The sequence below is a fragment of the Callorhinus ursinus genome, unplaced genomic scaffold, assembly GCF_003265705.2.
Source record: "Callorhinus ursinus isolate GAN/ISIS: 27379988/994484 unplaced genomic scaffold, GSC_fseal_2.0 scaffold18, whole genome shotgun sequence".
Taxonomy (NCBI): Eukaryota; Metazoa; Chordata; class Mammalia; order Carnivora; family Otariidae; genus Callorhinus; species Callorhinus ursinus.
The window spans coordinates 8,385,566-8,412,435 of NW_027397080.1; the positions used below are offsets into that span (position 1 = coordinate 8,385,566).

Consider the following 26,870-nt stretch of genomic DNA (forward strand, 5'->3'; position numbering starts at 1 on the left):
CTGCGAAATTCCCAGCCTCCTGCTCCAGACTCGCTCCACAGCCTTTCCTTTCCCTCGACACCCAGCGCCACTTGAAAAAAAAATTTATTATTGCTAATAAACAAGGTTTTTTTTTTTTCTTTTTAACCCTTTCTAGCTTGCTCCCCCATGGGTCTTGCTCCATCCCATGGAAATGACAGTTTCTCTTCATTCTTTCTCAGGGGGAAAGGGAAAGAAGGTAGCTCCTCCTGCACAGCTGGGGGAAGACAAGGGATGGGAAGTACCAGGGTGCATTTCAGATGCCCTCGGAGTCTAAGGATTTAACCGTTTTCCTCGGAAAGCCCTGTGGCTGCAGGGCGCCGTCAAGTGTTGCCTTCCACGGCAGAGGGTCTGGCCTGGGCAGTCCCACCCCTACCAGATCCTGCAGCTCCCCGAGCCCAGCGTGCACAAGTCTCTTTGAAATCTGTCTCCCCGGAGGAGCCCCAGCCCCAACTCTGCCTCCCCGAGGGCTGGGCTTCGGGAGGGCAACCGGTTTCTGGGTCGGTCTCTGGCCGCCGCCGTCCAGCCTGCGCCCGCGGCGTGAGATCTGAAAGGCGAGACTCCGCAGACGGCGGACTCCGCGTCCCTCTGCTCCCGCGGGCGCGTCTCCTCCAGCTGGTCGGGCCGCTAGGCTGCCGCCGTCGCCCAGCTCGCGGTGCCAGCTCTCTTGCTCCACGCCCGGCTCCCAGGCTCCGTGCCCTCGCCGTTGAAGGGACTGGGGGCGGCAGGGCGGATGGGGACATCTGGGAAGCGAGGAGAGTCCTCGTTCTCCGGGCGTCCCCCTAAACCGGGTCCAGGGTCCCCTTCCCCGCCCCCTGCGCAGGTGTGAGCGCGCGAGTGTACGCCTCGGCGGGCGTGAGTGTGAAGTGTGTGTGCGCGGGGGAGTGCGCGGAGGGAGCGCGGGCGGCGGGCGGCGCGGGAGGCGGGAGGCAGGGCGCGGGGAGGGGGCTGGGAGGGAGTGTGTGCGCGCGTGCAACTCCACTCCGGGGCTTTGTGCGAGCCCGGGCGATAGCATTGGCGGCGGCTGGAGGAGGAGCGGCCGGAGAAGCGTGCAGCCCGCCCGCCAGCGCCCGGCAGCCAGGGCAGGTGGGAGCCCGCGCGGGAGCCTAGCCGACGCTAGCCGGAGCGGAGTCCGAGCGGAGCCCGGGCGGAGCCCAGGAGCCTCGCTCGCGGGCGGCCCGTGGGCGGCAGCCGGGCGGGGCGGGCGCCGGCGGGGCGGCCCCCCAGTAAGATGTGCGCGGCGCCGCGGGGCGCCCCCCACTCGCAGCGGCGCTTGGGAGCCGGGCAGCTGGGCCAGGCGGCGCCTCGGGGGCTGCTGCGCGCCCGCGCCTAGAGCTGCCGCCCCAGGGAGCCCGCCACGGCCGCGCCCCGGGCACGCTCGGCGGCGCCCAACGATGACCGCTCCCTGGCGGCGCCTCCGGAGTCTGGTTTGGGAATACTGGGCCGGGCTCCTCGTGTGCGCCTTCTGGATCCCGGACTCGCGCGGGATGCCTCACGTCATCCGGATCGGTAAGGGCTCCCCGGAGCCGGGGGTCTCTGTGCGCCCCGGGCGGGGGCGGGAATGGGGGGGAATGAACGCGATCCCCAGAGATTTTCCCGACCTCTCCGGGCTGCCGGGGCCGGGTGACCACCGGGACCTCGTCCCGGTGAGGACAAAGTTCCAAAGCCAGGGTCACGGGGCCTTACTTAGTGGGGAGGAGGCTGCCGGGCCGCGGCGGGCGAGGGGCCCTTGGCGCGCTCGAGAGAGGCCAGATCTGGCTGAGAGTAGCGAAGCGTTCCAGCCCCAACCCGAGTGGCGGGCGCATTTCCCGGCTACTGCCAGCATGACCGGCTTCAGACCGAGTTCTGGACCCGGCTTCTCCGCGGAGCGGGAACCCTGGGGAAGGCGCCAACTTCTCTCCCCTCCTGGCTCCCGGCAGGCCCCTCGCCCCCATCGGGGGCACGGCTCCAGCGGCCGCGGCGGGGACGCGGGCGACGGCTTCGCAGGACGGGGGCATTGGGTCTCCTCTCCCGGCGGCCGCCCACGGCCTCGGGGGGGGGGCCCCATGCGGCCGGGCGGCTTAGGGCAGAAGAGGGGCAGCCCCCCGCCGGTCGCTCCTGCGGTCGCCCGCGGCTGGGGGGAAGGGAGCGACCGAGCCTGCCCACCGCGGCGGGGAAGGCGGCGGGAGCGATCCGAGCGGCTTTTAAAGTTAGCCGAAATCCCTCCGCAGCTGGCGGCGTCTGGCGGGGCTGCGCGCGGCTTTCTGGGGCTTCCGCGTCTCCGCTCTCTTCTCTCACTCCGGGCTTTTAACTTTGTTGTGGTCGCCCCAGGCGCCCTGTGGGCAGCACTCTGGGCAGTGCGGGGGCTCTCCGGGTGTGAGGTCCGCGCCCGGCCAGGGCTGGGTCCGGCCTGGCCACGCGGGAGCCTCGGCCACGCAGGGCCTGCGCCTGCTGACAAGCCGGAGACCTGGGCCGCCTGGGTTCTTGAGGCGCCACCACCAGCATCTGGCACCAGGCGGGCAGAGCTCTGCTGAGCCAGGGCCACCTTCCTCCTTTGTGGCACTTCCCCAGGAGCGGGCGCGGACTGCTAGAGGCGTGATGGGGTACAGGGAACCGAGATCGGGCTTGGTTTCCGTACTTGAGGTTTTCCTAGGAGGCGGTTTGGAAGCTGGGGGTGGGGGGTCTGTCTTCGTGGCTCGCTCTTGGTTCCCACAATCTCTTGAACTCAATATCTATCGGGATGGGGGTAGAGCGCAGTCCCAAGCGCTGCCCACGCTGGGGTCTTTCAATCCATGCCTGGACCCTCGCAGACTCAAACCCAACCTGGAGGCAGAGGAGTCCAGGCTCGGGTCTCTGGGGACATCCCTCACGGTCGGGCTTAACCCTCTGCAGCCAGGGCTGTTCTTGGCAAGCCAAAAAACCAAATCAAAACAAAACAAAAAAACCACAAAACGTCTTCTATCTCAGCTCTTTTGCCTGCCCCAGCTCCCAGTTTGGTCACCATTCCAGGGGCAGGTTGTCCCTTAGTAGTGCGCCAGCACTCCCTTTATTCCATCTTTCCTTCCCTGTTTTTAGGGTGCCCTTGGGAGAAAGGAGGGGAGACCCAAAGGTGCTGTGTGTCCATCCCACGCATTGCAGGTTCCTCTTGCGTGGGTCTTCCCTCTGCAGGGGGTGGGGGGAAGCTGGGTATGCTCTAGCCCTGCCTCAGGGATGGAGGTCTTTGGGGGCCCAGGAAGTCAGGAGCAGATGAGGACAGGCCCAGAAGGATGAGCCAAAGAGGGGCAGGATGATGTATCCTTACCTGCCCCCTCTTACTGTGAAATTGACTTGCACTGGGGGCTCTTCACTGCTCTGAGGGGAAGCCCCAGCCTGTCTGCCCTTTCTTGGGTTCAGCTTGTAATAATGCAATTAAGAATGGCAAAGCCCTCCTCTCTTCTAATCTTCTTCGTATTAAGCCCCAGGATTAATTAGCGTGTCAGCCCAAGCCATTTATATCTGAGAGCCCTGCCCCATTTGATTCCCAGCCCGAGGACTGGGGTGCTGCGCGGATGCCAAACGTGACCGCCGGAGCTGTGCTAGCTTGGACCGAGGATGGGAAGGCTCTGAAGCCTCCGGGCTTCTCTGGAGCTTCCTGGGGAGCTGAATTTCCATCGTTCTGAGCCCAGGCTGGAGCCTTAGCTGGAGCCAGGGAAGCACAGTGGACGTGGTGCGCGCGTGCGTACACACACACACACACACACACGCACACAAAATCCTATGCCGAAACCCAAACACACTGCCTTGGCTGGGTCTGACACTCTATCCCTTTTCTGATCCACCCGTAGGAGTCCAGGGCTCTGGCTGGGGCTGCAGGAATTGAGGTCCTGGAACTTGGGCTCCGGAGCGTGCTGGGTGCTTCTGGTTCCCCAGACGGGTGCCTGAGCCCACTGTGCCTGGAGCCGAGTCCTCCAGCAGGCAGGCATCCCCAAGCACCAGCCTGGGAGAAGGTTTTCCTGAGGGTGTCTGAGGGGCTCTCTGGGCCGGGGAGCAGCATACCCGCCCCTCTCTTTGTGTCTTTTTTGGGGACTGAAATTTCCTCTTAGACAAGGAGATGGATAGCTCAGCAGTGTGACAGAGTGTTCAAACAATCCATCTTGAATAGATGAATTGCTTTGCTCTGTCTTTTTGTAATTGTGTCTATCAGAGGGAGAGGTCAAGGCATTGATTGCTTGGATGGTTTGCAAGTAACAAAGGAGAGCGAGGGAGAGAGCGAGGGAGAGAGAGTAATTGGATTGTAGTCTGCGGGAAAAAATGATCATTGATTATTTTATATGAATATATGGAAGATGTATCTGTGTATGATTATCAAGTGTTGCTCATTGAAGGTTTTCAAGGCATATTGTTCAGCGTTTTATTATTACTGTTATCATCGTTATTGTTGAGATGGATTCTGGCCTTAACTCATGGAAAGCAGTTTACTGCATGGGTCCTCTCAGTCAGATGGGCTTCATTGACCTCACGGGGGGACCTGAATTTCCTGGTTATGTGACCTAGAAGCTGAAGTGGAGGGGCCCTAGGCTGGGAGTTAGGAGGCCTGGGTTTTCTGCTCTGTCTTCTGCCCGTTTACTGAGCCATTTTGGTCATCACACTGTCCCCCCAACCTCGAGCCTCAGTTTCCCCATCTGTAACCCTTTGGGTTGGCTGTGACAGTGTGGGATCTTCTGTGGCTTCGAAGTACCTGTGAGTGGAGACTGGTGGGGACTGCCCTGTCCGTGACATTGTACGTTTCATGGTTCCCTGAGGCTCCCTCCTGTTACATGCATACTGTAGGATCGAGGGCCAGCTTGGAACTTGAAAAGGGAACCAGACAGTGGTGGCAGCAGCTGGGGAGCTCTAGTGGAGGTGATGATCTCTAGCCAGCCAGGGGGAGGTTCAGAGCCAAATGACTGCGGAGACATAAAGCAGGTGTATGTGGTGGGGGTGGGGGTGGCAGGGAAGGGCTGATTCAGTCTGGGACTCTCCAGTATCCACAGATGGAACAGAACAGATGAGCCCTCGGGCCCCGAGCCTGGGCTGGGGGGCCCAGTGGGCATGCGCAGCAGTCTGTCCCTGGGGAATGAGATCCCCTCCCCCAGAGGTCTCCCAGCCAGCCCCGTCCGTCCACATCTCCTGTGATCGGTTCACCCAAATGGTCCTGAACATTCATCTCCTGAGTTTGGGAGCCTCATGTAAAACAATGAGGAATTTCTTACCGTGACTGGTGATGCGCTGAGACATTTCCGCCTTGTGGGAGCAGACAGGAGCTGAATGAAGATCAATAGGGTTTCCCCCCCCCCCGGAAGTAAATAGCTTCAGACAAGACCTGGGAGTGGCCCGAGGGGCCTTGGAAAGCATTAACTTGAGGAATTTCAGCCTCCACTTTCTAGCCCAGCCGCTCCTGTCAACCCGAGCTTCCCTCCTCCTCAAAGCTGGAGTTTAATTTCTTCTTGATGCTTGCCTCGCACTGCGCTAAACAGTCTTTCGACATCGGGATGATCTGGGGTTTTTAGAGGTGGCTTATGCAGGGTGAGCCAGGTATTGTGTCCTGACTGGGCTCTTCCAAGGTCACTTGCATCCCACTGTTGCTGGCATGACAGCTGACTTCAGAAGTCCAGCCCGCTGTGCTATTTTGAAAGGGCTTTGAGGGGCAGCTCTTCATCTCCCACCCCTTCAGGAATGCAAGGCTGCTTAGCTGCTTTTAGGATCCTTTCTGGGGCCTGTGAGCCTCCCCAAGTCCCCCGTGTTCCCACAGGCACTCTGTGTCCCTGCTTTAGGAAACAGAGCCCCCTCAGGGGTTGGGGGGCGTGGAAGGAAGCAGAGATTCCTTCTAATGTCCCCTGTGGATATTAGGACTCTCCCTCGTCTTGGGGGTGGGCTACAAGGCCATATACAGGGAAGGTGGCAGAGGCTACTTGGGGTGCCCTTTTAGGAGGAGACTCGGTTGTGCTCAGCAGCTGACTTTGTTTCTGATCTGCTGAGGCCATGCTTCCTCCATCCTGTTACAGACAGCTGCCCCTGCCCCCTGTGGCTTCAGCCCGAGCCCCACCTTGTTTGCCCCGGACCCTCCCGAGGGACTGCGGAGAGGCGAGAGCCAATGCTCCGTTTGGCTGGGCAGCAACGGCAGCAGAGAAGAGCCTGGAGCGCTCCAGGCCCTGCCCAGCAACAATGAGGACCAAAGTTCCAGGAGCAGGGTTTGTCCTCCTGATGCTGAGGTGATGGGGCTGGGGCTTTGGGTGGATGGATGGGCCCAGAGGGGCCTGGTGCACACAGAGGTCCGGGCTCATTCGCTGGAATGGCCCTTCTCCCAGGTGCTGATTCCCCAACAGTAGCACCAGGGGGCAGTGTGCCTGTGTTGAGGTATCCGTGTGTGTCTCCTGCCTGGGACCCCACCTGGGTCTGGAGCGACATCAAATCACTGCGCAACAACAGGGACAACACAAAGGGCCGCAGTTTATGGAGCACTACGAGGTGCCAGGTACCGTGAGGTTCCAAACACTGACCAGTCCTGCGGGGGAATAGTAAGTGCTCAATAAAGGCAGCTGCTGCTTCCCCCCACCCCAATCTTATTTAGCCTTTGCCACCCTACAGTCATTGTTTCCATTTTGCAGATGGGGAAACTAAGCTTGGCAAAGTCACTTATTTGCCCAAGATCGCAGGGCCAGAGAGTGGTAGATGCAGGATGGGAACTCCCATCAGCCCGACTCCAGGTCCTGTGTGGTTGACCGTCTGTGTGGTTGGAAGGTGTGACAGCACCGGGTTGCAGAGGCGCTGAGCAGAGCACCCCCAGCCCCATGGTTCTGGGTGCTGCGCGTGGCCTCGTAGGGCTGGGCTCTGTCTGGCCTGGTGTCGGAGAGGGCTCTGTAGGTTCTGAGGCGCTTAACCCTGCCAGTTCTAGTTTGCAGAGTCACACTGTTCTTGCTGATGGGCCTCGGGGCAGATAGGCTTCCTCCAGAGGAAAGGACGGGTGGTCTTTCCCACCCCTCCCACCAACACACATACTTACACAGACTCCATCCCACTTTGTTCGGGCTTCTGGACTCTGCCCAACACTCCAATTCAAGCCTGAAAAAAAGGATGGACTTTCCCTGGGGGATGGCTTGTCTCCCCCCATAGGAATCCCTCTGCTCTGGGGACTCCTGCCTCCGTGTCCCCCCGGGCAGCCACCAGGTGGTCCTCAAAGCCCTTGTCACAGTCTTCAGGAAAGGGCCCCATCCCTGCGTCCCTCCTCACCTCCATCTTCATCTGTCAGTGAGCTGGCAAGAGCAGGTGGTCGGTGAATTGCTCTTTGTTCTTCCTTTTCCCCCTCACCTCCCTTTTCCCTCCCCAATCCCATCCCCTCTCCCTTCCAACATCCTTTCCAGGCTAATAGGTTTTATGGTCATTTGATTTTTAAGCAAGAGTCACATTCCGACCTTCTAGATAGAGCCTGCCTTGCCAGGAATTGAGACCGGTGGACAGTATGAGGGACAGGCCCACAGACGCTGGGCTCTGGAACCCATGCTCTCTCTCAGATGCTCTGGGTCTGGTGTGGGGACCTGGCTGCAGCCCTTCTGCCAGGCCACCTCTACGAGAGCAAAGGCAAATTCTTTTTTTTTTTTTAATATTTTATTTATTTGACAGAGAGAGACACAGCGAGAGAGGGAACACAAGCGGGGAGTGGGAGAGGGAGAAGCAGGCTTCCTGCGGAGCAGGGAGCCTGATGTGGGGCTCAATCCCAGGGCCCTGGGATCACGACCTAAGCTGAAGGCAGCCGCCCAACTGACTGAGCCACCCAGGTGCCCCGAGCAAAGGCAAATTCAAGTTGACCCTTCTTGTTCACCATGTTCCTTCTTCCGGGGGATGCAGGGAGACTGGCCTGATGGTGGCTGCCAGGGACAGAACTGTCCTGGGAACTGCACTGCTGAGAGCCCCTAGAGAGGTGACAGGTTTGGGACAGGCACAATCGGAGGGGTCATGTTATTTTCCAGGGCCTCGGTTTCCCCATCTGTAAAATGGGGATGACTGTCTGACTCACAGAGTCAGAGAGGTAGGGTGTCTTTGCAGAAAAGCTTAAATGCTGTCCAAAGATCAGCATTTCTTATTGCTGGTGTTCGGGGATTGTGACACCAGCACAGGGCCAGGACGAGGGGGAGGTGAGTGAGGCGGCTAGGGGGCAGGATTTAAGCAGGCTCTCCGTGGTGACCCTGTGGGGTGCCTCTGACTGCGAGAGCAGGTGCTTGCTGACATGTTGCATCCCGAAGTGCCTCGTGGGCCTGGACCAACCCCTGTGCTTGCTCATGGAGTCCCTGCTTTCTTCTGCTTCTCTTTGTGCCCCAGAGACAAAATCCTACCCGAGTGGGAGTGGGGACACTGGGGTGAGGCCCAAGGGGTTGGGTTTGAGGACCACAGGTCGTTCTGATTTTGCTTTTGTTAACCTTTGGCCCCATTCTATAGCAGCCGTGGCACAGAGCAACTGGGCCCCACCCCTCGCCTTGTTTTATTTCCTTTGGAGCTATGTACAGGGTCCCCCTGCTTCTAAGTCCAAGCCTGGCACGCCCCTCTCCCCAAAGGTCACTCTGCTACATTACCCCCCTTGCTTCCTTGGACATCTCTGCCTTGTTTACCAGTGCTAACTGATCTTGGCCGGAGTTAGGCTTGTGGGTGTGTCTAGGGTTTTCTCCGGTGCATGCGTGTCCTGCCTCCCCCATTAGATAAGTAGCTGCCCCAGAGTGTAGAAGGGTGCCTTCCCCACCATCACTACCAGGCAGCAGAACGAGTTGTTTTGGAGTCAGATAATGTATTTTACTGTTTCTAAGATGGACTTCCCGCCTCTATCTTCCCACTTCTCTGAAATCAGTGTGTCTCACATGTTGTAACTGGAGTTATCTACAGGATCTTTTTCTTTCTTGGCACCTCAAAACATCATGGCGCATATGGGGTTTGGGAAAATATGGTGGATCTGAGTTAGACTCTGAGTCTGCATGTCTGTGCCTTGTGACATTGGGCAAGTCACGTTACCCCGGAGCCTCCATTTCCTCATCTACAAGGTAGAAATATTACTATTAGGCAGAACCATATGCAGATGTTTTTGACCTGCAAAAATTTCATATGGCTGAACCTTACAGTATCATCTTCACAGAGTTAGTGTGAGGATTAAAGAAGATAAAGTGTATAAAGCTCTCTGCATGGTGTCTGATGTTTAATAAATGTTAGGAGAGAAAGGATCCCCCAAGGGTGGGGGCCGTGTCTTTGCCATCAGTGTTTGAGCTCTGAGGCTCTCTGCTGTTTATTTACCCTCTGCCTTGTGCCAGCCCTTGTGCTCAGTACTCCATGCAGCTTAGTACATGGCATTACCCATTGCCCGCACACCCATGTGCCCCATAGCGGAAATGGTAGGGTCTGGCTGCCTGTGACCGTTATCCACCAAGTTAGGGAGAGAGAGAGGTGCCCTTCAGGATGCTTCTGTGTCTTAGCTCCCAGACTCCTCCTGGCCTGCTATTTATCACATACCTGTAGCCCATGAGGGTGCTGGTTCTTCCCTATGTTTGCAGGGTTGAAATGCATTTTGCCTGTGTTCAGAGCCAAGAAGACCCTGGTTGTGGGATGTTCTTTAGGAATTGATCCGGGGAGTCCTGATCTGTCCTTCTTGGATGTGGAGTTGAAGCTTGCTTCTTGGGCAGGCCCGTGCAGCCCAGAGAGGGTCTGTGGCTGGAGGCTGGGTTCCAGGGGATAGACACTCCTGGCTCTGTGGGGAGACGTCAGGTAATGAGGCCACGGCAAGAGCTAGGGAGGAGAGAGTCCCCATGGTGATCATACAGTTCGGAGATAATGAGATGGAGTGAGATCTGGGGGGAGTGACAGCTTCGACTCCAAATCCTTTGGTGCCATGCTGAACGGTGGTTAAGGAAGGCAGGAGAAAAAAGGGAGCAAAAAGGAGCTGAGATGCTAGTTTGTGTGAAGGGGGTTCCAATCCATAGGAGACAATTAAGTCTTGCGCTATTAAAGGGACTGATGCAGACAGGCTGATGATGGAAGGGGTTTATAGAGTTCTCAGAACAACTGCAGAGATGAGCTCTTTAAATATGGGAATGAGGGAGACTTGTGCAAAGCTTTCCTGCATCAGCTTTGCAGAACTGAAATATGCTATTCCAAAAAGCCTGCCCAATTGGGTGGAAAAGCAGGAGCAGGGAGCCAAGGACTTCCCAGGGCTTCACGGCATCACATTTCCTGTCTGTGGTGGAGAATCACAGAATCTAGGCTGAAAAGGACCCCAGGGGTCATTCTAGGCCTCTGGTTCTCAAACATCAGCATGCATCAAAATCACCTGGAGTGCTCGTTAAAATCCAGATTGCTGGGCCCCACCTGCAGAGCTTCTGATTCAGTAGGTCTGGGGGGAGGCCTGGAATTTTAATAGGGCCCCAGATAATGTTGATGCTGCTCATCTGGGGCCTACACCTGTGAGGACCACTGTTCTAAGTCACTGCAGGGCCCCGCCTTACAGGCGGATCTCTGGTCTCTATTGAATACCACCTGAGACAGGAAGCTCACTAGTTTGGACCCTGTTTTGTTCCTTACTGCAAATGTTTTGGCTGATTCCAATCTTTGTTGCAAGTTTTCCCCTAAAATTCATCTCCCCACAGTTCTGGAAAAGGCCACAGAGCTTGGATGTTGAGAGTAGAGGTTCTGAGATCCACCTGTCTGAGTTTAAACCCTCTTCCCCCTCCGGTCTCTGACACTTTGGGTAAGTCACTTAACTTCTTGGCCTTAGCTTTCCTCACCTGTCACATGGGGATAGCAAATAGATTTGACCTCATGGGATCGTTGTGAGAATGAATCTGCCTGGCACGAGAGAAGTTGTCCGTGCACTTTCACAATCTAGCATCATGGATTAGTTAGCAGGTTCTGGAATCTGCTGGCCTGACTTTGAAGCCTGCCTCCATCATTTCCCATCCGTGTGATCTTGGGCAAATTAATCTCTCATAGTAATAATAATAATAATAATGATGATGATAGTAGTACCTGCCTCACAGGGCTGTTATAAGGATTAAATAAGTTAATGTTTATAAAGTGTTTAGACCACGGCGGTGATAAGCACTCAACAAATGGTGTCCATTACTCTTACGTTACAATCACCATGCCCACTGATTCTGGTCCGGGTTTGCTCCCTGTCCCACCATGCAACCCTATGGAAATGCAAAGGCATTTCTCCAAATTAAATTTTTCCAAATTAAAATGCTCAGTTCTAAAAAAAAAAAAAAAAAAAAAAAAAAAAAAAAAAAAAAGATGCTCAGTTCTTCCCCCAACAAAGATGCTCCGTTCTTCCTGCATGGTGTTGAGAGCTCTCCACAGTGCTGCTTGTGAGTTGCACCCAGTAAGCGCAGCTCCTCAGCTTCCATGTCTCCTTGTATAACCCAGACCACTATCTCTGCCTTCTCAGCAGCCATCTGCTTTGCTGAGTTATGCGGAGCTGGTGGTCTCTTGAGATCACCTGGTCTTTTGCACAGGCATCGCTGTTGATCTATAACTACTTTCATCTTCCCTTTGGCAGTTGATCTCTCAAGCCGAAAAGCAGGACCTGTCATTTATCCTCGGTAAATCCTGTATCATTGAACCTTCAGGCGGTTATTCTCGCTCATTGTTTCTGGACCACCAAAGCCTGTTCCTGTCCCTCCATCCTCAGGAGGTAGACGTGAATTTCACTCTCTTCGTCTTCCCACTCCTGGGGTCTGTGGTGGAGAGGTTAAGTGGTTGTGGGCCTACACTATGATGGGGGCTGGAAGCCTCTGTTCTCGATGGTGCAGCTTTTGTGGCTTCCCTTTCTGCGGTCTGGCATGCTTAGTGCCATGTGAGCCTGGGATGAACCCGCCTGCCCTCCCTTCCGCCATCAACACGTTAGTCAGGAAATGACCAGTGTCAGAGTCCGTTGGCTTAATTCGGTGACCTTGGGTCCACTGTCCTATACTTTAACCAACTTCAAAACCCCACTAGCTGACTTAGACTCTGTCCCTCTTTGCCTGACACACACTCTCTGTTCCACTGTACCGAACACCCAAGTCCCCAGGGGCCACTGTGCCTTCCTTCACACCCTGGGCCTCTGCTCTTGCTGTTCTTCCCAGACAACTTCTAGTCATCCTTGAGGTTTCAGCCTTTCTTGATGCCTGCCCACTTTGATGGGCCCTCAAACCCCCCACACTTCCCTTGTCATAGCACTTATGTACAAGCGGGGACTCCAGATGGCTTATTCACCACTTCATCCAGTGCCTCTAGCACAGTGCATGGCACGTAGTAAGGGACTAACAACTATTTGTTGAACAGATGAATGCACTGATGGATACAGTCATTTGAGGAGAAGTTCACCTACCTGCCCTGTAACTCAGCTCCACGCCTTTTCCATCTGGTCAGCTGGATTTTGCGAAAGACATTGTTCGATTCTTCTACCAAGTCTAAGTTCTAGCAAAGTCTGTGGTGTTCTGACACCTTAATTCAGCACCTTCTATGCTAAGACTTTTTCCATGTAGCTAGCTTGGGCAAAACTGGAATATTTAGAGGAGTGGGTCCTTCTTTTCCCCGGGCCTAGATTGGTCTTTACATCCATTGTCTGGTTCATATCATGATGATTCTTCTCTCGAGAGAGACATGAGATGTCTACTTCAAGGAGAAACTGAAGAAGAGCTTCCGACCTCACCTGTCCCTCCTCCCCACCTGCCCCTCAGCATCTCTGCGCCTGACCTCTGGAGCTGAACCAAGAAAGAGAACTTCTGCCATTCGTCCTTACCAGGCAGGCCACTCTGGACAACTGGCAGACAGGGCTGCTGCTGTTCCACATGCTCTGCGGCGGGTCCTTGGTCGGGCCTCTCTGCTTTCCGCTTTTACCACATCACTTCCTTCTGTTAGGATGTGTAGACAACAGGTCTCCTTGCCAGCTTCGTGTAAAGCAGAGGTGTTGACAGTTGACCTGCAGGTTCAGGCTGTATTGTCAGCTTGGGCCATTTAACCCCGGGGGCATGTGCATCTTCTGGGTTCTTGGGAGTGTGAGTGTGTACACGTGAATGTGTTTGTGTACTTCGAAGAAATGATGACCACTTGGAGGTTTGCTTCTCTAGCACACGCTTCCCAAGGTGGGGCGCAACAGCCATTCTTTATCCCAAAGCCTGATGAGTGACTGTAGTGACTTTCCTTTGGGTCAGTGGGGAGCTGAAGACTTCAGTGGTGCTCCCAATTCCTGGCGGACTGGGCCGATGGGTCTGCCGTATCTGTGTAGCTGAGAGTGAGGTTGGGCCAGGTTCGCAGTGAAGCCCTGGGCTTCCCCTCTTGCGCTCGACAGCACCGAGCTCTCCCCTGAGGCCATGCCCCCTCTTTCTTGCTTCCTTCCCCAAGGAAACAGATGACACATTATGAGCAGAAAGAGCCTGTTGCCTACATGGCCGTTTTTCCTGCCCAGTTTAATAGAGGTGACAGCCGTCTATTTTACTTGTCTCGTAACATCGAATCAGTAAATAAAATATGGGTGAACCCTCAGGTTTAGCTGAATTATGGCTGGTCCATGGGGACGGAGGGCTCAGGGAGAGCTGAGCAGAGATTGAATCCCTGGCTTGTGGCAAGAGAGACCGAGGCTTGTGTCCACCTCTAGCTCCAGGAAATCTTTCAGTGCTGAAGAAGGCCAGGCAAGGTCATCCTGTTGACAGTCTCTGAGTTCATGGAAGAGCCAGAACACAAGGAGGGGCCCCCAAAATGTTGGAGCTAGAGGAATACAGTACCTCTCTTTCCTCTTTCCTATCACAGATTGGGATATTGAGGACCAAAAGGGGGACACCCCTTGGTGAGCCATAGGAAAATCAGATGAAAACATGGGTCTCTGACCCCCCAGTTTATTAAGAAAACTCCATCCTTGTTCCTATCTCTCTCTCTTTCTCTCTCACACAACACACACACACATACATTTGAAGCTTTAAATTTGCAGTCTTGAGGTAGACTAAATTTTTCCAGTGCTGAAAAACAGACCTATAAAACATTTTTTCCACATTGAGGGAAAAATACTAAACCAGATTCATGTGTGTTTAGAAAGGCTCATAGATAATTGATATATCCTACGTAATTCCCCAAGAGGCTGGGAGATTAAGGTTCACCCCTAACCTCTGTGTTCAGCACCACGGAGAGCAGTCAAGCCCTGGGGTAGTGAGTGGGCGCCATCTGCTCGCTGACTCTTCTAGGAAGGGTGATGTTATTTTATTTTTTTTTAAAGATTTTATTTATTTATTTGACAGAGAGAGACAGTGAGAGAGGGAACACAAGCAGGGGGAGTGGGAGAGGGAGAAGCAGGCTTCCCGCTGAGCAGGGACCCCGATGCGGGGCTCAATCCCAGGACCCTGGGATCCTGGACCTGAGCGGAAGGCAGACGCTTAACGACTGAGCCACCCAGGCGCCCCAGGGGTGATGTTAGTGTAAGGTCTTGCTAAACAGGCGTTCTTTTTCCGAATGCTATTCCTCTAGGACTCTGGTGTTCATAAACTGGACTGAGGTGTTTAGCAGGCACACAGTAGGCTAGTAAGAACGATTATTGTGGTCATTCAAATCAAGTAATTCACAGTAAAAGAAAATGAAGAGAACAGATAGAATTTTCTCCACCCCCCCCCCCCCACCACCCCCGCCCCACACACACACAAATTGTTCCTAAGCCTTTGGTGCTTTGTACAGCTCGTCTGCTAGGGAGCAGTAGCAGATGACAAAACGAGTGAACATTCTATTGTCAAAGATCACACCTGATACCAAGCATCTTTGCTCAGCTTGTCAGCATCATCTTTCACATTGCATTTGGTAAGTAGGCTTGTGTTAGGTATTTTTATCCTGCTAAATGTGATTTCTTAAAAGTATTTTGTGTGTTATTATTTCCTCAGTTGTGGAACCCTGCATACCTATAATAGAGCCATATTTTCTGCCAGTAAATAAAATTACTCATCATTCAGGTGATGGGAATTAAATGTGTCACAGCTTCGTGGTTTTCCCCAAAGAACCCCAGCAGTACCAGGTGCTCCACCACCTGGATGTGTCTGAGAAGCCTTGTGATGGGGCTGGGTATCGACAAAGGTCTCTCCTAGACAGGAAAGGCATTTGCTGAGTGGCCTCAGCATGCTCAGAGAAAGGAGGACCTTTTGTCTGTCACTGAGGTGCTGGGAGCTGGCTGGAACACCTGGCCTAGAAGCCCAAGGGCATAGGAGTCTGAGAGTATCTGAATGACAGAGTCAGAGGAATTGGCATGTGCCTTTGAACAAGGAGTGATGTTTAAGTCAACGGGCTCCGAGGAGACAAGATGGCGCCTCCCAGTCATACAGCAGATTGATGTGGATCGGGCAGAGGGGACATGGGCTCTGTGCCTGCAGAGCAGGGCTGCTTCAGGGCCCTGGCTTGAGAGATCTCAGTGAGAGGGGATGGGTTTTTCTTTTTTTTTTTTTGCTCCTCCTGCTTGGATTCACAGAATCAGAAAAATCTGCTTTGGAAATGTGGCTATTTTTATGCTGTTTGTAATTTAGTGTTTATTTCCTGCTGTTTTCACATGGACTCTGGGCTGACTCATTGATTCACCAAATATTTATGGAGCGCCCACTCCGTGGGTTGCGGAGTGCACCAGGAAGGGGGTTGTGGAGGATCTGGAGGCACGGAGCTGCCTCCTTGGACGTGGTGGTAACTCGGTGGCCTCCTGCTAGGTCCGTGTAGGTGACCTTCAGTGATGGGCCTGGTTCTTTGAACATGCAGATACATGCAGCGCAGACCAGAGCCCCACACTGAGAGATCTTCCTCACTCTCCTGGGTGCTCTAAGGAGGAGCACTAAGGCTCAGAGAGGGGAAGGAACACGGCAAAAATCACACAGCAGAGCCAGCTGGGAAGCCACATCTGTTCCCTTGCACCTTTCACGTCCGTGCTCCTGCTTGCCTTGCTCCTTCTAAAACGTATCATCCCTTCCATTGTTCTGAGGATTCCTTCACTCTTGAGCTGTCACACCCCATCCTCGCCCCCCACCCAAGGCTCATTTTGGCCAGTTCCCTGTCTCTTGTCAGAATGGAACCTTCAACTTTTCTAGATGGGGCAGGTTGCGTGTGTAAGTAGGGAGGAAAGGTAAGGGTAGAGGTTAGAATCCCATTTTTGTCTCAAAAGTTTCTGTCTCCTTTGGTGGGAAAGCTTTTCTTTCTGGCTGATTCAGATTCTTCCTGCTGCAATGTAAATCCGTCTCGTCCATGACATGACATGGCCATTTGTGGAGTTTGGGAGGGAACATCTCGATTGGGAGCTAGTAGCTTCGGGGACTTTTTTTCCCCTAGGGCTGTAGCAAAGAAGCTCTCAAACACTGAAGCTGAAATGGCTACACCTGCCCTCACATGGGCTTGGGCAGATTTATAATATTTTCTTTTTTAAAAAATGGGGATTTTTTTTTTCACGGAGACAATGATTTATGGAATAATCAATTTCTTTATCTACCTAATACATTGGAGTGATCCGTCAGTGCAGGCATCCATCTCCCCCAGAGGCTGGAGAGGGCCGGCAGACTTTGAGCCTGACTCACCCGGCAGAAGGTGGCTTTTTCTGTGTGCTAGTTTGATCCCAGAGTCTGGATCTGAGGCCTGCAGTAAGGAAGGTCTGGGGCTCCTGCAGCCCCACTCTTTGAGCACAGATGCTAGTGCTTTCTCCTCCTCCGTGTCAGCCCCACCTGGAGAAGAGTAAGGTCCAGCACTCGCCAGCCCCGTAGTACAGGTACGGAGTCCGAGAGGAAGGTCAGAACCCAAAGCTTGGAGATGTGAAGGCAAGGGTTGTCATCTCTTAATCTCTGAAGGCTGTTGTGTAGGAGGGTGAGCAAACATGGTCTTAGAAGTCCCAGCAGAGAGAATTGGAGCCAGTGGGAGGATGGCCCAAGAAGGCAGAATTTGGTTCAACACCAGCCATCTCATAGTCGGGGCTATTTGAAGATTTAAGTAAAATACCTCGGGGGTAGCAAGCTTCCTTTTAGGGAAGGTAATCAAGAACAGATTGGCCAGGGATGTTACCGAGGGGCTCTGGGTTCCTTTCACGGTAAATTCTAGGCATCCCCAGCTGTGCAGCTAGAGAGGCTATAAAAACCCGGGCTTTCTAAGTTGCCTGAAAGGAACATGCCTGCTCTGTTGACACAGACTCCACCAACTCACCAACTCTGAGCTCAGAGTGGTGGTTGTGAGAAGTCGTCTTAAGGGTCAGACTCTTTCTGTCCTGTCTCCTGCAGCAGTTCGTCCCTTGGCAGTGCCCAGGGGTCAGGAAGGAGACTGGTGGCTGCAGCCAGCCCCAGGAAGGACCTGTCAACGTTTTTGAGCAATATAATGCCACATACACTTGGCACGCCTCATGCCATGTCGTTTGCCCGTCTCTCTGCTGTAGGTATGATTACCTTCTTTTGCAGAGGTAGGAACCGATGTCTACAGGACATGGGTGGTCCAAGGTCGTACAGCTGGCCGGGGGCAGGGCTCTGTCCCGTTCACAAGCACACGAGCCACTGTTCCTCAGCGAGCCTTTACTGAGCACATACTATGTGCCAGCCCTGGGCCAGGTGCTGGGACCCTCAGGATGAGCAAGACAGACGTGGTCCTTGCCCTCATGGAGCTTGCAATCTGGCAGGAGAGACAGACATCAGAGAGTCACTACGGGTTCGATGCCTGTTACAGAAGGGAGGCGCAGGCTGCCCAGGGGAACATCGGGAAAGGCTTTCTGGAAGAAGTGACATTTGGGTTGAGACCTGAGGGAGGAGGAAGGCGCAGTGATATCAGGATGATGGGGAGGAGTGAGGGATGTGTTCTAGGTAGAGGCCATAGCATGTAAGTGCCCAAGGGACAGACAGTTGTGTTAGGTTGAACTGTAGGAAACTATCAGCTTCGTAGGTCAAGCGTGGCCAAATATCAGCAATTTCATGTGTTTCAGACTTACATTTAAAAAACTCAAGGAGGTCTGTGGGGCTCAGTTGTTAAGCATCTGCCTTCGGCTCAGGTCATGTTCCCAGGGTCCTGGGGTCGAGCCCCGCATCGGGCTCCCTGCTCGGCGGGAAGCCTGCTTCTCCCTCTCCCACTCCCCCTGCTCGCGTTCCCTCTCTCGCTGTCTCTGTCAAATAAATAAAATCTTGAAAAATAAATAAATAAATAAAAATAAAAAACTCAAGGAAGTCCAGTGTGAATAGAGTAAAGGGAGGGGGATGTGGAAAAATAAGGCCTGAGTAGGGGGCTTCATGTAAAGCTCTGTAAGCCTTGTGAGGAGGCTGGACTTTATCCTAAGGGCATTGGGGAACCATTGAGGACTGTAGGAAGGGAGCAACATAGCCAGATTTGTGTCTTTGAAAAGTCATCCTGGTGGCTGTGTGGTGTGATTACATGGGGGTGAAAGTGGAAGCTGGGGGGCCATCAGGAAGCTGTTTAAGTAGCTCAGGTGAGAAAGGACAGGGAGATGTGTGGGGGCAGATGGAGGGTTGGTTAAGAGACCAGTTGCCCTCAATCCTGGTCCAGGGCTCTCCCGAGAAGCTGCTGTTCCCTTGGCCCCAGGCCTGAGCACTGGAAGTCAGGCCATGGTACATGATTGGACCCTCCCCAGAGCCATGCACCTGTTTTCTGAGCCCTCTGTTGTTGGATGCCACATCAGTTGTCTGAGAGCTCAGCTGGGCCTCCAGCCCCATTGCATGGTTCCCTGGTTTGACCATAAAACCCTCAGTGTGTTCCGTCTCATGGTGTGCAAGGTGATGAGCACTCCGTGGGTGGTGGGCTGCTCACAGTCTCCTCCAGCAGGCGGATGGGGCTTGGAAGTCTGGTCACCTGGCCAGGCCTTCTGCAAGTCCTAGGTCTTTGTGGCAGCCTGGCCAGGAGGCTTGAGAAGGGGACTCTGTCTGTCTCCACTTTCCTCTTTGAAACCTGTAAGGGGCCAGGAGCTTCTCTGTGGCTGAGCTGAAACCCTTCTCGCATTGACCTCAACTTGCAGGACAGATACCTGGGTCAGTGCCACTGAGGACTGCCGCATCAGGGGCGGGAGGGACAGGGGCGCACGGATCTGGCTGGGCTGTGCTTGCCCTATGGTTTCCATCTCCAGCCCCCCGTGCTAACACAATGTTGCTGTGCTCCTAGACATAACACAAGTGATCTGTTAAAGGCTCACAATGTACCACTGTCCTAAGCATCTTTCCGACATTCATTCACTTAACACAGCAGACCTAAGAGGTAGGGACTTTATCCCCACTTCAGAGACGAAACAGTGCCTGGCGGAGTGCACACAGAGAAAGCATTCAGAAATATTCCTTGATACCATTATGGTCACCCATCATCATGGCTGCTATTATTTTAAATAACGGCTACCAAGACCTGTCACAGTTCCTGGCATAAAGTGGGTGCTCAGGGAATTTTTGTTGAATCTGCTTATACAGATTGGGGCAGAAAATGGGGTGAGTGGCTTGGGTCAGGAAAAGGGAAAAGCTTGGGAAAGGTGTCTTCCCAGCTTCCTCCTGGATCCCCAAGGATCTTTTGCTCCCATTCCCCCCACCCCCCGGCCAGGCCTTTCTTAGCCTGGTCCCTCCCGTGTCTCTTGCTCCTTACCTGTCCCCATTCTTCGAGCAAGGGCACCTGGATTCCATTTCTTGGCAGCTGCAGGAAATGCAGGGACAGCCCCCAGTGCCCCTCTCTTGGGGGAGTGGGTGGGTTGGAAGACCCCCATCCTTCAGGACGTCACTGTTCCGTGGGCTCTGCCCAGTCCTCCACCACTGGCAGATGCTGCCCGTAGCCAGTCCAGCCAGGACTCCACATAAACTCTTCACATCCAGAACCATTGTCAGCTCAAGGCAGGTGGGGCTGTTTCTTGACTCCTTGCGTCTGCGTTCTGTGCTTCCCACATGAATGCCCTCCCCCCTGGCCTCCTGCTGAATTTCTTCTTTCTCATACTTCCTATTCTGTCATAGGCTCATCTCCTCCGGGAAGCCTCCTCTGATGCACCCAGGCAGTGGCATGACCTTCCCTGAGCCTCCCAGAGCGTTGCTCCAGCTCCCTTTTTATAGCACTTTTCATGGGTGCAGAGATGATCTCCTTCCCCTTGACTCACCCCAAAGCTCAAGTGGAAGCTTGTGGACCTCTTGTGTTTGCTTCTGTGTTGTTGTTGTTTTTTTTTAATCTTGTTGATGGTTTGCTCTCTTGAAGACAAACTTCTTATCCTCGAATTTAAGGAATTCCCCTCCTGAACTCCTTTTCTAGGTTCTGCTCTCTCCCTCCCCCACCCCCATCAATTTAATTTTAACTTGAATTAGTTTTTTAAGTTGAGTTAGCCAACATTCCAAAATTGGGATGTTTTATATAAAATTTTAGGTTTCTAGCTTCCTTTCCCCCGTTTGCACATAGCTCCCACCTGTCCTTACAGTGCATCCCCTGAGACTGGCCTTTCACAGTCATGCACGCGCTCTGCTTGCAGTGGCATCGAGGGGGAAAGGTGAAACATTTTCTGCAGCTGTGGTTTTATTATCGGGAGCGAAGAAGAGGCAGAGCAAGAGGGCCATTTATTTCAAATGTCTGTGTCTCACCCCATCCTGCCTCCCCGTGGGGTTCCTTTTGGCTCCTGCAAGGCACGGGGTCCCTGACCCCCGCAGGAGCTTCTCAAAGGCAAGGATGTTAACTCGTTCCTCTTTATCATGCTATTAAGAGCTGCTGTTCCCTGAGCCCCCCCCCCCCCCCCCCCGCATCTCATTTAACCCTTACAACATCCCTAAGGTCGGTGCAGTTATTTTGTCTTCTTTCCAGAGGCAGGATCTGAGCCGGAGCATGGGGAAGGACCTGTTTGGGAAGGGGTGGTTGACAGATTTTTATGCCGGTCTGCCTGGCTCCAACTTGATTCCCCTGCGTATTCCCAGCAGCTGCACCGAGCAAGGCCCACAGTAGACAGTTAAATGCCGGACAGATCACACTGAATCCCCGAGTCACGGATGGGCTGGAGGCTGGGATGGGGCCTCCCAGCAGTGGACGGTGGCAAGTGGCATGTTTGGGATGTTCCCGGCTCTTCTTTTTTGGGTGTCTGGATGGCTGTGAGTGGTGCTGTGTATCTCGTTGGCAGCATTACCCAGAGTTAAGTGAACACGTTCCGGGCCGAAAATGTGCTGGGAGTCCCTTCGCATTACCGTGCCTTTGAGGCACCAGGATGTGGTGGGGCCTCAGAGCGCTGCAGGAGCATTTTAACAACCACTGTCCTTGCCCCCACCCTGTCCCATTGTGCCGACACAGCCCCAACCACTAATCAGGCATGGATAATAGGCCACACAGACACGCCCTTTCCCACCCGCCTCCGGGCTCTGAGCGGGCATGCAGAGTAGGAGGCCCTGCACAGCCTCCACTTCTGCTTGGCCAGGGTGTGGGGGAGAGCGGGGAGAGGCTGTGCCCACAGCCTGGTAGGGGCATCTATAGTGAGAGGGTGGGCTGTCTGGTGTCAAGGGTCGGGAGGTGGCTGCAGAGGGAAGCTTTAGCAAGGCATGAAGGGCCAGCTCTGCCTGGGGTCGTGTCTGTGAATCCCGCCTTGCCCAGACACATCCAGCTTGAGATTCTAGATACCTGGCCTTTCTGGGTCTGGCAGCGGGTCCCTTCCCAGGGAGAATAGCCGTAGCTGATGGTGTTGGATATCGTGGCAGGGACGAAGCGTGGCTGCCTTACTGTCCCTGGCGCATAGTCTCCTGGGTACACAGTTCAGGGCCGCTTCCCCGGGGGCTGAGCTCAGCTCCGCCCCACTGTGGGACCTGAAGGTCTCCACTTCTGGAAATTGCGATGACCCTCAAGGTCAGATTGTGGAAGTCTGTTTGAGTAACCTTCGTTCTTCCCAGCGCTAAGGAGGTCATGCGGGGTTGTCAGCCCCATCCACACGTCAGCAGATCCCGTGTCTCCACCTCCTGGGGGCTTAGACCTGTAAGAGGAGGAGAAAACCGTGGAACGTTCCACCTCCCTGAGGCTCAGCGCTTCCTGTGCCAGCTGGAAGTGACTTTGCAACATTGTTAAAGGTGAGGCACAGCCCCCTTGCTGGGGCAGATGCCAGCCCCTCGGGGGGCTTGAGAAGAGTCCAAGCAGGGGCCCCCCAGAGCCCCCCAGCCTCCCTGTGCTTTAGCACACCCTTTCCAGGGAAACAGGCTTCCCTGCTCTCGGGGTGGACAGCTCTGCCTCTCTCATCGCCCCATCTCTGCAGACAGGCTCACACTTAAAACAAAGAAGCAAAAAAATAACTAATAGACCAAGACCAGGAAAAAAGGACCACCAAGGCTTACCGGCCACTATGGTGCTGGGTAATAGAGAGCAATTCTGGGTGCTCATTCTTTAGTCCTCATCATGACCCTGTGAGATGGTCCAGGTATCCCCATGTTGCAGGTGAAGAGCTTGTGGCTCAGGGAGATGAAAGGACTGGCCCGTAGGACTCAGCCGGTAGGTGGCAGAGACTGGGTGCGCCGTGGATGTCAGCCTCAGAGCCCTGGCCCTTAGCCATTCACACTAGGACGTGGCTACCTCCTTAGAGAACACGCAGGGTACTGTGGAGTATGGATTTTTCCAGATTCCTGAACCTAGAGTCCTGATAAAATCCGGGCAGGAGCTTCCTGGGCTTCAGGATCCCTTGATGCTAAGGCAGGAACAGGATGTTTAGACTCTATTTTGAGCCCACTGTTTTCATCCCTGAATGAACCAATGTGGATGAATTCTGAGCAAGAGACAAAGAGTGAGTCAGGAAGAGGAAGCTGGTGATTGAGACAGAGACACTCAGAATGGAGGAGACAGGGAGAGACAAGGAGATGGGAGAGAGACAGAGACAGAGAGGGGAAAGGGAGACTAAGCGTGTTTGGTACTGAGATGAACAAGCTCGCAGATTCCCGGTGGGGTCAGAACGACCTCACAATCAAAATTTGCCTGTTCCAGGCAAAGGGAACAGCATAGGTGAGGGCCTTGGGAGCGGGAAAGAGTGTGGCCGAAGAACAGAGAGAAGGCCCACGTGGTGAACAAGAGGGTGGGCATAAGATGAAGCCAGGAGGTGGTTTCCAAGGTCCTGTGCCCAAGAATCAAGATGGCACAGATTCTGGACCAAGGTACAGGCCAGCCTCATACTATAGACCGTTGGTTCCTCTGGCCGGTTTAGGCTTTGGGGCTCGGCCTCATTCTCTTCTTTGGTACATTCTTCCATGGAGCTGCTCTCGGCAAGTGACCCTTCTTCCCAGTGTGGGGGCTCACTCAGGCGTGTCCCAAGCATGCACTTGCTTCGTAGAGCAGTGGGGGGCCATAGCACTAGCCCACGGAGGACCAGGCTTTCTGCAGGGGACGGGTATCGCTTCCAGGGTGATTGATGTCTTCTGCCAAATCCCCAGCCTCCAGGTAAGTGGACTTCTGGTGGAAGTCTCCAGGGGCTTCATCATTCTCGGGGCAGGTGGGAGCTAAACAGCTCTGATTGGCTCTGATTGGCTCCTTCCATGCAGCGTGTGCCAGAGTGTGTACCTATGCACAGCCCACGTCTTGGGGGGAAGAGCACACGCACTCTTCGAGGCATCTGGAATTTTGAGGATGGGACACCAGGCCATCTGGTTCAATCCCCTGATAAATGATTCAACACATATCAGTGTCTGGGTCCAGGCTGGGCGCTTTGGGGAACCCTAAGAAGAGAGTCCGTCATTTAAGGTAGCAGAATTTTCTCCGGTTTGCCAAGTGCATGTGTGTCTGTGTCCCCTTCAGTGCTCCCACTGGTGAGCTCAGCAGGCCGGGGCGGACGGAGGCCCCTCAGTCTGCACTGAAGAGACTGATGTTCCGTGAGACCAGCTCACTAGTTCAAAGTCACACGAGTAGGATCAAGAAAACCCTGGTTTAGGCCCAAATGTGAACCACTCCGTCACCGTTTAGGGGCTCTGCGACCTCGGGAGCGCAAGCCCGGCCTCATTTTTCCTCGTCTATAAATGCAAGAGACATGCTAAGCTTCATAGCACTTAGTTGGGGCTCTGGTAGAGTTGGTGCTTAGGAAATGTGCAGCTCCATTTCCCTCTGGCCTTGTGACCTGGCTCTGGACCTGGGCCTCTCCTAGCCCATCCCTTCTTCCCTGCTTCGAGGGTTTCAGGTTCATTGTTGTGACCTTGCACAGAAATGTCTTGATATTTGCTGCCAGGTAGACAAAACATCTGGAAGATTTTCCTCTCCATCCCAGTGTTTTGGTGTCATGAAGATAAAGCCACGGAGACAGAACTGCCAGGGCCTGGTTCCCAGAAGGCCATAAAACACGGGCAATTCTGCCTGGCCCCGCTCCCTGCAATCCAGTAAAGTGCTCCTTGCATCCAACACATGGTTATTTTTTACGAAATCGCTGAACTAGCCATGTTAGCTGTATTGATCAATAAATTACTTTGATGAAAACTCAGTAAGCAGTGTCCCTTTGGCAGTCATTCCCACACAAAGACAGGGCTCTACACTTTTCACTTCTCAAAAACCTTGGTGCCATTTTCTGTCCCATTTTTCTTCTCTGCGTACGGCTCCCCGGGCCACTGCCCGAGCCAGGACCCACCTGGACAGGATGGGGAGCTTTCTGGGACTACTGGCAGGGCTTCTGGTCCATGGCATAGAGGCTCACTAGCAGGAAAGTTAGTTGCTGCATCCACCTAGGCCTGCAAGAACAGACTTGCTTTCCAGGGCACCTTGCACCCACAGCCACCTGCTGCTGGGTGTCCTCCCATCTGTGAGAGACTCCTCATTAGCAGCCCTGCCGGGGAATGACAGCCAGTTACAGCATCAGCCTCCTTGCTTGGAAGAACCACGAAGCCAGAGCAGACCCATGGCCTTTCCTTCAATTCACTCATTCATCCATTCATGTGACTTTTTTGGGGGGCCCCTGCTCTGTGCTGGGAACTTTCTGTGTGTCATCTTACGGAATCCTTACCAAAAGGCGGGTTTTGGAAATTGACCTTTCACCCCCCTCCTTTAGGCATAACAGTACCTTTATTGCATGCTTAGGGAAGGCAGGTGCTGTGCTAAGTGTCCCTACCTGGGGTGAAGCAGCAGGGCCGGCAGTTATGAGTCCAGGCATGGGGCTTTGATGCCTGGGTTCAAATCCTGGCTCTTCACCTTGGGCAAGTTCTGAACTTCTCCGTGCTTCAGTTTTTCCATCTGTAAAATGAGGATGAAGAAGCATTTGCCTCATAGGGTTGTAGGACAGATTGAGTTAACTGTGGGTAAGCACCCCGTGTCTAGAACTTTCAAGCACCATGTAAGTGTTGGCTGCTTTCAGCTGGTGAGGATTCAGTGAGCTAATATAGCTAAAGTGCTTACAGCGGTGTCTGCCACACAGCGCTTGAAGCATGTAAGCTAATGTCATTGTCTGTCCCGATCGACACAGCAAAGCTGAGGCAGGAACGTTTAGCCTCCCCGTGTCACAGATGAGGAAACTGAGGCCAGGTAGATCATCCAGGATTTTGGAGCAGAAATCTGGCCATGGCTGGTCTGACTGCAGCCTCAGGCATTTTTCTGTGGTGCTGGAGTGCGTGGCGCAATCGGGTCCTGTTGAAGGGTTGGAAGGCCCCTGGAGATGCTTGGGCCAGCAGAGTACACGTGGTACAGAGGGGGGAGTCCGCTGCCCGGAGGGGTAAAGTGACTTGCCTGAGAGTACACAGTTGGGTGGGTGACTCCTGGGTGCTTCCTGCATGCACTGTAGGCAGGAATCATGTGTCCGGATGTGGGCCGGGCTGTCGTGGCCACACATGCCCCCTTCCCTCCAGGAACATCTTGAGAGCTCCCAGCATAGCTGGTAAGCGGGTAGGTTCTTGAGTCCGACTTGTTGGCCTGGATTGGCCACTGCCCAGCAGTCATGTTTTCCGTACCTCAGTTTCCCTTGCTTATAGAAAGGACCAGGCGGGAGAAGATGCCTGGTGCATAGCAAGCACTCAGTAGATGTTATCTCATATTTATCCATCTCCAGAATAAACACTGAAATAACAAGAATAAACGTCTCTTTATACAGCTCTAAACATTTACAGCTCCTTCTGACCCTCGGACAGCTCTGGAAGATAGAACGGGTAGTGTTGGGTCCTTGCTAATTTGTAGCTGAGCAAAGAGCGGTCCGGTTTAGGGGACAGGTCCAGGTCACACAGCTGGTGGGTGAGGGAGGCCAGACTCAAAGGATCCGCAGGCCTGCAGAGAAGCCTTCCGCCCTGTGCTGCAGCTGCCCCCTTTACGGAGCAGGGGACCCAGCCACCCCCCGTGGAAGCTGGTATACAGCAGAGCTGGCCTCCCAGGCCACTTCTCCCCCTTCCCCAGTGTGGGTGCGCTCTCTGCAAGCACAGCGCCGCCCCGTCACTGGGGGTGGCCCTGCTCTTTCCTCCTCTTCTTCATTACGGGGACATTGGCTGCCCCCTCCAAGCTCTGTCTCTCCCCTGCTACCCGTCCCTTGCCCTCACCCATCTGCATCCTGGGGACTATGGCTGCAGGCCAGGGGACATTTTTCCCAATTACTGCTTTCACCCAAGTTCCTGATTCAGCCTGGCCCGGCCCAGCTCCATTTGCATACCATTAGCTATGATGCCATGCATTATGGATTCATATTTAATTTTAGTACTTTTTGGAGGCAACTCTAACCTAATTAAAATCTCCTTCTCCAGGAACCTGACATTTCCCCGAACTCTGGTAACATGGGCTCTGCACAAATGGACCCCCCCCCCACACACACATCCCTCCAGTCATAGACACATACTGCCATTTCAGCCCCCGTTTCATGGATTCTTTTTTTAAATGAAAAGGGAAAAATGAAAAAAATTCTCTCTCCTCCAAGTTGATTTGTATGCAGACTTATCTCTGTGAGCCCCCTGGGGCTTGTGTCTGGAGAGGTTGCCAAAGCTGGGCTCCACGGAGAATCT

General features: G+C 54.1%; 1 protein-coding gene across 2 annotated transcripts in view; it reads left to right on the forward strand.

Moving 5' to 3' along the window:
• The first annotated feature begins 1,301 nt into the window (after positions 1-1,301).
• The window catches only part of GRIK3 (glutamate ionotropic receptor kainate type subunit 3), a 213,398-nt gene continuing 187,829 nt past the window's right edge, over positions 1,302-26,870 (forward strand). For both annotated transcript variants that reach the window (XM_025856681.2, XM_073902892.1), the window contains exon 1: positions 1,302-1,527. In XM_025856681.2, coding sequence (XP_025712466.1) covers positions 1,413-1,527 — 115 coding nt within the window. In that variant the 5' untranslated portion in view covers positions 1,302-1,412. The remainder of the gene's footprint in view (positions 1,528-26,870) is intronic.